At 36.5% G+C, this 12,561-nt stretch overlaps 1 protein-coding gene across 1 annotated transcript in view; it reads left to right on the top strand.

The window, feature by feature from the left end:
• Nucleotides 1-7,628, top strand: part of C3H2orf73 (chromosome 3 C2orf73 homolog) — a 55,174-nt gene extending 47,546 nt beyond the window's left edge. The window contains exons 4-5 of the mRNA XM_036752030.1: nt 5,515-5,612; nt 6,499-7,628. Coding sequence (XP_036607925.1) covers nt 5,515-5,612; nt 6,499-6,858 — 458 coding nt within the window. The 3' untranslated portion in view covers nt 6,859-7,628. The remainder of the gene's footprint in view (nt 1-5,514; nt 5,613-6,498) is intronic.
• The last annotated feature ends 4,933 nt before the right edge of the window (nt 7,629-12,561 follow it).

Raw genomic sequence — 12,561 nt, 5'->3', positions numbered from 1 at the left:
ACTTTTACTGTTTTTCCTGTTGGTTTATCTGTGTATATTCAAGATCTTTAAGATTTCTTCTACCTGGAATCTTAGGTACTTGCAGTCTCACCCCATCACACACACACACACACACACACACACACACACACACACACACATTTTCCTTATCTGAATCCCTCCCTCTGATTATTGTTTCCTTGGGGTATACATCTCAAAGTATCTCAGCCTTCTCCCACATTGAGTAATTCGTAGTTCACCCTCCCAGGTCTCTGCCCCAACTGACTTTTGAGTGGCCAGAACTGGCCCCAGCTGGATGCTGTGTTTTTATCTCAGGCCTGGTGGAGTGCTGCACAGTTCCCTACATGCAGCGTCCTACCCTAGGGATCTTTCCCACTCCCTCTCTTCCTCAGTTCTTTGACCTTACACCAGCAATTCAGAGCTTGATGGCACTGGCAGTTCAGAGCCTACTTTCCTTGGCATGAGCAGTCCAGAATTACCAACAGTTCAGAGCTTTGCAGCCTTGGTGCTTCCAGGTTGCAGCCTCCAGCAGACTTTTGCTCCTGAAGGACTATGGCCAAGCTGACTGTCAAAGCCCAAGAAAACTTCCATAGCCTGGAGCCAAGGTCTCAAAAGCACTGGAAAGAGATAGGGTGACAGAGGTTTAGGGGTGGCTTTTGATGTAAGCTTATGTTGTATCCTTGGATCTGCCAGTGCAACCTCACTGTTGGTAGTGTAGGAGGTAGGGAAGGTCAAGTGCTGAATGAGAGTGCTGAATGAGCTTAAGCAACAACTGTCAGTTCTTGAATTTTAGGGTTTTTTTTAACCTTCTTTTGGATTCATGGTATCTTAGACCATGGAAACAGCTGAAATTGCTTTATCTTTGGAACATAATTTCTGTTTTGAGGAGGTTTGAGAAGTCATGGAGATTGAACAAAATGGCTAGTCACTAGCTAATCACTGTCCTGTCTGTAGTTTGTGTCATGTAGAATATACACAATAAGGCTAGAAAGACAGATTGGGGCTTTAGAGATTTAAATACCAAAGAGAGGAGTCTCTATTTTATCCTAGAGTTAGTAGGGAACCACTCTAATTTACTGAGTAGGAAAGTGACACAGTCAGATTTGTACTTTAGGAGAATCAATTTGTAACCTATTTGTAGATAGATTGGAAAGGGGGAGAGACTTGAAGCAGGGAAGAGACCATTAGGAGGCCATTTCAGTAGTCCAAGAGGGAGCTCATTGTATCAGGTAAGGCAAGATTCATATCGATGGTGACCACGAATATGCCTGTATAGTTCAGAATAGCAAAGTATAAGAGACTCTCTGTATAGAAGGCAGAAGAAGTAAAACGTTTATTCAGACACAAGAGGATCAGATCCCAGAACCAATAACCCCAATTCAACATAGCAGTAATTGCATTCCAAAACCAGTAAGTCCACCTCAATGTAACAGCAAGGAGATTAAAGCACAGTATCACAGCAAAGAGCCAAGCCATCTTATAACCTTCCCTTCTGCTAGGGCCTTCCCATAAACACTCACTCTCACTCACGAATCCTAACTGTCTGCTTGCCTGCTTTCTCTGTTCTCACAGTTCTGAAAGCCTTTGCAGTTCTCAGAGCCCTTCCAGTTCTCTCTCTCTGTCTCTCCATCTCCCTGTTTCTTCCAGTTCTCCGTCTCTTCCAGTTCTCCATCTCTCTTGCATTTCTGTCTTCTTCTTCTCCTCGAAGGTCTCTGGTCTGAGCTTAATGGCTACCCACAGGGTGTGTATGGTGTGTATAGACACACGCACACACACTCTCTCTCTCTCTCTCTCTGTGTGTGTGTGTGTGTGTGTGTGTGTGTGTGTGTGTAGGCCTGGGGCTTAGAACCTCATAGCCTGCCTACAAGTAAGCCTCTCCTAATCAAGCTTCCCTTAACTAGCTCCACCTGAGACCTATTGAATGGGCAGGGAAGATCTTTGATCACATTAGCACCACAGTCATAAGGGTCTGAATGAGGGTGGTAGCTTTGTCAGTGAAGGAAAGGAGATGGATGCAAGAGATTGTGGAGATAAACTAATTGTATATGTTATAAGGTGAGAGGTGAATTGAGCATGACACTAAAGTTACATTCCTGGGTGATTAGATGGATGGTGGTGCCCTTGATAGAAATAAGGAGTTTCAGGGGAGGAATAGGTTTTGGAGAAAAGATTATGAAATCAGTTTTTGACACGTTGAGTTTGAACTGTTTATGGGACGTTTAGTTCAAAATATCTAGGAGGCAATTGATGATGTGGTACTGGACATAAGGAGAAAGACTAGAGCTGGATACATAGATTTTTGCAGTCATCCTCATAAAGGTGAAAATTAAACCCATGCTAATCTAATTTACAAATAGCTGAGGAAAGAAGGAAAGTAAAAGGGAAAGGAGAAAGGGAAAGATATACTCAACTGAATGCAGAACTCCAGAGATTAAAAAAGGAGAGATTAAAAAAAGTTTTCTTAAAGGAGCAATGCAAAGAAATAGAAGAAAACCATAAAATGGGAAAGACAAGAGAACTTGGAATGTGATATTCTAGAAGGTAAAGGATCTAGGATTAAAACAAAGAATTACCTATGCAGGGAAAATTGATAGTAAATTGAAATAGAGGACTTCTAAGCATTCTTGATAAAAAGACCAGAGCTGAATAGCATGTTTTACTTTCAGATACAAGGCTTGAGAGAAACATAAAAAGGTAAACAGAAAAGAGAAGTCATAATGGATTCAATAAGGCTAAACTGTTTGCATTCCTACTTGTAACTCCTAGAAACTTTCTCATTATTAGGGCAATTAGAAGGCATATAAATAGACAGAAGGCATGGATGTGAGTTGAATATGATGGGATGATTATCTAAAAAAAATAAAATTAAGGGAGGAAAAAGAATGCCCTGGGAGAAGGGGAAAGGGAGAGGGAGAATGAGGTAAATTATCTGACATAAAAGAGGTGCAAAAGAGATTTTATAGTGGATTGGAAGGTGGGGGAAGTTGTGAGGAGCACGTGAACGCTACTGTCATTGAAACTGGCTCAAAGAGGGAATAACATACACACTCAGTTGGGTGTAGAAACCTATCTTACCATATAGGAAAGTAGAAGGAGAAGGAAATAAGAGAAGGTGAGGGTTGGCTTATAGAGTGGATTGGGGAAGATAACAGTCAGAAGCAAAACACTTTTCAGAATGGACAGGGTGAAAGGAGAGAGAGAGAGAGAGAGAGAGAGAGAGAGAAGGATAAATGGAGAAATAGGATGATAGGAAATACATAGCAATTGCTCCTGTGAAAAAAAATTTTTACATCAAGTTTCTCTGATAAAGACCTTGTTTCTCAAATATATAGCAAACTGAGTCAAATTTATAGATGTAAGCCATTTCTCAATGGATAAATGGTCAAAGGATATGAACAGACAATTTTCAACGCTATCTATAGTCATATTAAAAAAAATGCTGTAAATCACCATTGATTAGAGAATTGTAAAACAACTCTGAGCTGCCACCCCATGCCTAGCAGATTAGCTAATATGACAGAAAAGGAAATGACAAATGTTGAAGGGGGTGTGGGAAAATTAAGATACTAATGCATTGTTGATGAAGTTGTATACTGATTCAGCCATTCTGTAGAACAAGAACAAATTGTAAAACAATTTATAGCCCAAAGAGCTATAAAACCATGCATACCCCATACAAGCAATTCTGCTACTGGGTCTGTATCCCAAAGAGATAAAACAAAAAGGAAAAGGATCTATAATGTACAAAAACATTTATAATGGTTCTTTTTCTGGCGGCAAATAATTGGAAATTGAGGTGATGTCCATCAATTGGGGAATGTCTGAACAAGCTGTTGTATATGATTGTGATGGAATACTAATGTGCTATAAGAAATGACAAGCAGGATGCTTTCAGAAAAACCTGGAAAAACTTACATGAATTGATGCAAAGTGAAATGAGCAGAATCAGGAAAACATTGTATATAGTAACAGCAATATTATATGATGATCACCTGTGAATAACTTAGCTATTCTTAGCAATGCAATGATCTAAGACAATTTGGAAGGACTTATGATGAAAAATGCTATCCATCTCCAGAGAAAGAACTGATGGAGTTTGAATGCAGCTTGTAGCATGTTATTTCTTTACTTTATTTTTCTTGTTGTTGGTTTTTTGTTCTGTGTTTTCTTTCAGTGTCACATGGAAATATGTTTTACATGACTACATATGTATAACCTATGTCAAATTGCTTGCCTTCTCAGTGAGGGGGGAAGAGAATGAAGGGAGGAAGGCAAAAGAATTTGGAACTCAAAATTTGAAAAAGAAAAAAGACTGTTAAAACTCTTTTTACATGTAATTGAGGGGAAATAAATTATTAAATTTAACTTTTTTTAAAAAAAATGATTAGTGTCATGAGAGTATCTAGCAGAAATGTAGTCAATAGTGTAAAAATGCTACAGAAGGTCAAGATGCATAAGGATTGAGAAAGTCCCAATGAGGTATTTGGTATTTAAGAGATCATTATTGATTTTGGAAAAAGCAGTTTCAATTGAGTGATTAATGCTTGAAGCCAGATTGTAGAAGGCTTAAATAAAAGTGAAGCAATTTCTTTTAGGAATTTAGCTAAGAAGGAAATTAGGATCAGAGAGCTAAAGCTGATTGACCTCAAGAGCCATCTTATCCAACTTTTCCATATTATAGATAAGGAAATTGATGTTCTATGAAAATTGTGGCTTACCCAAAGTTACATGGAAAGTAACAAGATTCAAAACCAAGTCCTTTGATTATGAAGTCAATGTTCTTTCCCTGGCACCATACTGGTGTGAATATGCATACTTTTTTAACATTTACATATAAATGAATGAATAAAAAGGTAGTTTTCATGTGCCTACTGTGTGTGAAGCTCTGTCCTAAGGCAGGTTGAGGCTAGATTGTGAAGAGATTAAATGCCAAAGAGAGAAATCTACATGTGATCCTGTGCCTGTGCTAAGGCACTAGGGATACAAATACAAGCAAGCAAGATAGTCCCTGACGTCAAGGAGCTTACATCCACAAGGGGGTAGCATATGTGGCATGGTTTGAAAATGTCCAGAAAGTGATATGGTTCCCTGGTATTGGGTGAAATAAAGGGTCCTGAGTGAGGGGAGAGGGGGCAGATTCTGCATTCCAGTTGAAAGAGGATAGGGAGGATATAATATAGGTGACATGTTTTGGAAATGGTCTGGAAATATCTGTGTTTCAAAATAAATCATTGAAGTCATCATTGAATTAATATTAGTTATAAGAATATTTAGTAATCTTACATTGCTTATTTGGAAATTCCAGTTGGTTCTTTTCATATGCAAGTGATAAGAAACTTATTACATCTCAAAAATGTATGCATTAGATTTATATAACATGATTTACATGTAGATGCAGCTTAATTTTATTAATACCTTTAACGAAAGCATGTATGTTAAGTTTTTAAGGTGTAATATCTCCTTGTACAATTGTTAATGCCCCTCTAGTTTCATGAAAATGCTTTTTTTTCTTAGTTCCATTAGCAATTTCAGATTCAGTACCAGTAATCGAAAAAAAAGTTTCACATCGTTTTCCATTTATATATCAGTTCAGAAAACAATTGCCACCAAAGGTAAGACAAAATTTAGAAATAATTATTTAGGAACATTTAGATTTGGTAAATGTATTATAGAATGTTTTACTTATTGAAGTTACAATACACTCTTAAAATATGATATTAAAAATAGTCATGTTTTTAGCAATGATCTTTAGTTTGAAAGTAGGAACACTCTTCTTCTAAGTTTTTAACTAATAATTTATAATTCCCTAGCAAAGTATGATATTAAAATATGCTGTCACAGAATTTGTCATTTTTTATAAATTACCATTTTAATAATTTTTAATAAATTATTCATTGTTCATTTAAATTATTCTTATAAGGTAATGTTTTACATACTTCAACATGGTTCATATATATTGGCATAAAGTTCCTTTTCATTGAATATTCATTTACCACACTTTCCCCCAACTATAGATGTTCATTTTTGCATTTCATTATAATAGCTTTTTGTGTCAAATTAATAGTCATTTGGGATACAGTCATAAATCTTTTGGCTCATAAAACACAGTAGTTGAGAAATTATATCCATAGCAACCCTTGCAGCTAGAATTTAAATCTGATATAACTTGCCCTGTATATAGGAAAAACATATACAAGTTATACAGTCCTAGAGACAGAGCAATTATGAACCATAGAAAACAAGATGCATTTCCTCTGACTTGTTTTTTTTCCTCTGCTTTTCTGTCATGCTCTAATTTCATCAATCAGAAATTCTGACAGAGCAGCCGTTATTCCTTTGCCTTTTGGTATTAGAGCCTAGGCTGATAGCCAGCAAAGAGGCAGAGAAACAAATGGATGCACTGCCAACACTTAAACTAATAAATGAACTCAGCTCACAGCTGCATCTGCTGACTGCTTATGTGCCCCTGGTTAACATCAACCTTGTTTCCCTTTGCAGCATCATGGAGCTTTTCTTCAGACAGATACAAAATCATCAAGAGGGCCAACAGTTCCTAGGGGAACACAAGTATTCCAAAGTGCTGCAAGGTCACGCTTAGCAGAACAGTCAAAAACAGAAAGAGGAAACTCAGTGACAAGTACAGAGACCTCACCCAGTCTCTGCCAACACCGTTGCCAAAGGTCACCAATTTCTGAATGTCACTTATCAGAAGCAGACGCCAAAGGAGCAACCAAAGCATACCTCACGGCTCCTGGGAAGGAGCAAAAGAGTCCAGGCATTTCTGGGATTGCCGAAGTAAATTTTATCCTTCCCACCAGAGAGGACCCTTTGTATCCACCAATCAAACAGAGTTTTTGAAAAATCAGCAGTTGAATTACCCCTAACAAATAACACAGACTGATACTCCCATTAATTCCTGAAATGGAAAGAATCTAGACTCACTGTACTGAAAACTGTTTGCTTTTCTAGTACCGATAACCAAAAATACTAGTTGACCCCAGCGTATTTTTAGAGAGAACATGATACTCCTTTGACTAAAAAACAACAGTACTCTATTTTGTTTTCTGAAAAACCTATATGCTTCAAGGATGGTAGAAGAATTTGCTGTTTCCTTAAACTGCTTTGTTTACATTTTGAGATCAGACATTTTGCATAACACAATGCCACTGAATTTAGAATTAGAACACCTAGCTTAGTGATAATGGCAATATTCCTTGACTTCTCCAGATTTTTCTTGTCTTTAGAAACAGGATAAGAATATTACACTATTCCTCTCACCTCTGAGAGAACACCATGGGGAAAGCACTTTGTAAACTATAAAGTGCTATATAATTATGAGCTGTGATTATTAATAGTTATTTAAATATTAGAAACGATAATGAAATATACCTACTGTTTGCTTCCCGATGGAGAACTGACGGACTCAGAACAAATTGAAGCATATTTTCTTCTTTTTCTTTTTTTTTCTTTTTGACATGGCTAATACAAGAATTGTTTTTTGTATGGCTATACATACCTTGTAACACATATTATTTTTTCTTACCTTCTCAATGGGTGGGGGAAGAGGAAGAGAATTAAAAACTGAAAATACAATAAAGTTGAAAATGCATAAATGAAAATCTGTTTTTAAAAGAGAATACTATCTCAGTCCTTCATTCTTATAGGTACCATGTGATAAAACTAATAATTAACAAGAGAATCATCCATCATAAAAAGAAGAAACCATATCATACAAAATCATGTCAGTTTTATTTTTCAGAAACCAGTTATTGAAAATTCATCATTTTATAGTTTTAATGTCTAACATGTTCTCTTAGTAGTGGTATTTATTATTACCTTAAAGGTAAAAACGGTTTCACACAGTGCTTTAACATACCAGATTTACCTCAAGACCCAACCAAGCACAGAAGTTCATTATTTGCAAAATATGTCAAAAGGCAATTTTAGTAATATAAGCAGTTTGTAAAATAGTAATTGTTGTATTTTTTCTTTGGCTAATGATATTGCTCTAGATAATATCATAATGTTAAAAATGAGCTCCTGTCAATTTCTGATAAATTCATTGAAGTCATATTTACATTTCTTCAGCTATGTTTAGTTATTTGTTTTAAGGTCCCTGTAGTTCATTACAATCATTATTACCTGGCAATAAGAAATAATATTCTTAAATTTCATAATTACTTGTGAATTGTACATTGTATATAGGGATCTTAGGGCTCTCAGTGAGGCTCCACCCAGTTTCATTTAAGGGGCAGCTAGGTGGCACAATGGATAGAGTGCTGGGCCTGGAATCAGGAAGACTGTAGTTCAAATCTGGTTTCAGACACTTATTAGCTGTGTGACCCAGGGCAAGTCACTTAACCCTATTTTACCTTACTTTCCTCATTTGTAAAATGAGCTGGAGAAAGAAATGGCAGACCATTCCAGTATCTTTGCCAAGAATGCACCAAAAAGGGGTCAGAAGAGTCAGAGCCAACTTAAAAGACTAAGCAACAGCAACCACCTCACTTAAATATTTATAGAATAATAGCTTTCAACAAGTTAGAGGACATTGAGAAAATTAACAAAAATAACATTTTAGGCACATACCTCAAAGAGATAAACTATGACAAATTATTTCCCTTACAAAACTGTGATCTCTAATAAAAGAATTTGTCCCTGTATCTCCCCCAATACCTAGTAATACCCATAGTACACACTCTAAAAACATTTGTTGAATGAATGGTACACTTATAGGTAGAATCCCAATTAATGAATATGCTAATGGCCTCTAGCCCTAGCATTACCAATTAAATAGCATTTACCTCCACATACCTTTGTACCCTTCAAAACATTTTCACAGTACTTATTTCCATTTATCCTCTCAAACATCCCTATAAAACAGGATAAGTTTTTAGCATCCCTATTTTACAAAAAAAAAAAAAATAGATTCAGGAAGTTAAAGAACTTTCCTAAAATCATACAGCTAGGTTATAGAGAACCAGGACTAGAACCCAGTTCCCCTGACATTTAGTCCATGAGAATGGTTCAAAAAGAAAGTTTATAAGGATAATTACTCATATTTATGCATGCTCTAGTAATTTTACATCCCACTCTGTCCAATCTCCTTCCTACCCCACCCCCCAATCTCTTACTCTAAAGCTGCCTGCTGATTTCACCATTCTCAAGCCCTCACTTCTCTCCCAGGCCATCATTCATACACTGGCTATACTCTCTTCCCTTCCCCATCTTGACCTCCTGGTAAACCAGTTCAACTCTACACTTGACCTCTTCTTTCAAATCCCTTTCTCCATTATCCTATTACTAATCTTTCCCTGGCAAAGCTCAACTGAGTATTACTTTCAACATTCACTCCTACTTGTGTGAGTTGAATGAAGCTGGAGAAAATCATGAAACTATACTGACTGGATGCACTAGAAATTTATGTTACATAATCTCAACTGGGCCCTCATTGCAGCAAGGCAATCCTTTTACACATCCCTAATTGACTTAAAAGACACCATCTTTTGTCTCAGGCCATCTTCACTGGCTTTCCTCCTTCCTTGGAATTTTCTCCTTCCTTATTTCTACCTCCTGGCTTTCTTCAAATACCTGGTAAAATCCCACCTTCTACAAGAAGCCATTCTTCATCCTCAATGCTAGTCCCTTTTCTCTACTGATTATCTCCAGTATTTTCTGTATATATCTTGTTTGTATATGGTTGTTTCCCTGTTATCTCTACCATTGAACTATGAGTTCCTTAAGAGCAAGGTTTCTTACTGGCCTTCTTTGTATCCCCAGAACTTAATATAGTGCCTGGCACATAGTAGGCACTAATAAATGCTTATTGACTTGACATGACTAAAGCAATACTTTGTCACGATTCTTTGGGTAACCCATGACTCAGTATCTCCCAAGACAATGGATTCACAAGGATCAGATCCAGTCCTGGAGGCTAGACTCCGAAGGGCAATTTTTTTCTCTTTCATTCATGTGCCCTCCCTAGAGTTTTACTCTGAGGAAATCTCCAAAATACAGCTTATATATTACTCATTTTTTATTTTCCCAAAAGACATCAGATTTCCCACCTATCCAGTACCCTTCCCCCTCAGAATAAACATACTTTGTAGATCTGATGAACAGTCTCTTCAGGTTGAACCTATGCTATCTGAGCAACTTATAGTGATAACAAAAACTAGCAGGAAATGATAACTTCCATTCAAATTAACTACAGAATATATAAAATATCTAGGAGTAAACATTAAAACACATTCATTTAAATCAGGGTTAGCAAGATTAGGGTCTCTTTCTTACTCCCCCCCACATTTCCAACCTCATCATCATCAAAAAGATATGCAAAAATTCATCCAGAAAGGTGGAATACTGGTGATGCTGTGTGAAGGAGATAGCCATCAAATGCAAAAAGTGAGGGAGACTGAAGAAATCAATATCTTCATGACAGATGTTTAAATCTACTGGGAAGCTATAAGAAAAAAAGGACCAATAAGTAGTTTTGTTCTTGTAATAAAATTAGCTTTTTAAAAACACCTTGTAAACTTGTTTTTTAAGTGTCTTTTCTACATATTTCTTGTGATTATGTAAAAGACATTTATTGAACTCTTGAGCTTTCAGTTTCCTCTGGGCTGCATGATTTTCCTACGTAACATATTTCTTGGTTCTAGTACATCTGTGGACCAAAAGTAATCAGATACTCTATAAATTGCTGCCAAATTTCTCTATAACTATTAAATATACACCTGATCTGTATATTAAGTCAAAATATGTAAATTGAATTAAAAGTGCAGAAGTATTTCTAAACTGGAGTCCCTATGATGGAAAAGACTATTTTAAAGCAAATAGTTGCTCCATGCTTTCCATTAGTTTAACCCAGTACAATAGCTGAAGTCTAATGCAATATATGTACCAATAAGAAAAACGCATAACAAAATAACTCCATATTCAAGTAAAAAGGAGAAAATTTTCATAACTGAAAGCAATATATTAAAATCTATGAAATTGTATTTTTTTCTTTGAAGCTTAGTTGGAGATGAATTTCTAGATTACAAATAGATGGATGGATGGATGGATGGATGGATGGATGGATGGATGGATGGATGAAAAAGCCTTTATTAAGTCCTTACTACTTGCAAGCTACTGTGCTAAGTGGTGGGGATACAAATAGAAAAGAAAGACAGCACCTAGGGGGAGAGAATACAGATAGGACAGTGTGCAAGAGGACCAATGAAAAGGATCAGTGGTGTTCAGTGTGAATTGGCAAGATAGCTGGTAATGCATCTTTAGTGTCATTTCTTTTGGTAAAACCCTATTCCTGATGCTGAACCAGTTTCCAGTGCCAAGAACTTTGAAGACAAAAATTTTATTTTCTGTCTTTAATTGTTGTGACAGTTAAAAAGACAAGTGCTCCAACACCTGGAGGGGGAGCTCCAAGGTCAAATCTCCACAAGGGTTGATCCCCCTGAAAGGTAGCTGAGGGGGCTAGGCTCTAAGGACATAGTACATAGTAAGTATATCCCAGTGGGATGCTACTATTTCTGGGATGCAAGTTATGATTTTCTATAGGGCAAATACATGTCCTTTCTCATGAAGACCTGGAAGCAAATTATGATCACAAGTGTGTTGGATTGTTAGAAGTTTCTGATACATGACAGATTTATGACTTATTTGTATATGGCATTTTGCACTTTCAAATCATTTTCAATTTGTTACATTAATCAAATTATTCAGCAAGCATCTGTTACATATAAAGTCCTGCATGGATCACATGGCAGTGAATCTGTGAATTCATTCCCTCCAGTGAAGCAGATTGCCACCCTTCCTTACATGCCCATCCTGTGAAACTTATCCAAGTCTTCCCAAAAGTTCATCACAGGAAGTCCACCCAAAGTGCTAAGAGTCTTCCTTTGTTCTCTTGACATGATGAGGATACCAATAGAGGGCTGAGGTTTTTAATTGATTATCCTTTGTTCTCACTTTGTCATGGATCCATCTTCCTTTTCCATCATAGTTTCTTTGACACCATCCTTTAAACTACTTCTTAATGAAATTCCTTGCTTTATCATGTGTTATAGCTATGGGGACTCTTAAAAAGTATAAAACACAATTCCTGTCCTCAAGGAGTTTACAATGCAGTTGGGAAGACAGATATACACATAAAAACAATAACTAAAATTTAAAATGAAATGGGTAGAATCCAGATCTGTGAATTCATTTTTATAACTCCCTTTGTAATTTACAATCTTAAGTTGCACCTAACCTTTAGAGTTTAAGTGATTTATCCATGGTCACAAAGTGAATGTATGAGAAGTAAGACTTAACCCAGTCTTTCTGACCCCAGACAAACCATTATTCCTTTAAACCACACTCTTTCAACTAATAATATATGGCGTTATATGATAAATGAGTATTACCAATGAGAATTGTAAGACTGCATTGAATTTTGTAACTAGGAAGGATTTTTGAGAGTTTTATAGGCAATCATTTAAAAGATGAAAACCAGATAGGGGTGAGTGACTTGGCCAAGGTCACACAGGCATGTCCACACAATGAACCTGGATTAGGACA

Source organism: Trichosurus vulpecula, chromosome 3 (assembly GCF_011100635.1).
Source record: "Trichosurus vulpecula isolate mTriVul1 chromosome 3, mTriVul1.pri, whole genome shotgun sequence".
NCBI lineage: Eukaryota > Metazoa > Chordata > Mammalia > Diprotodontia > Phalangeridae > Trichosurus > Trichosurus vulpecula.
This window is presented reverse-complemented; position numbering and strand designations above follow the sequence as displayed.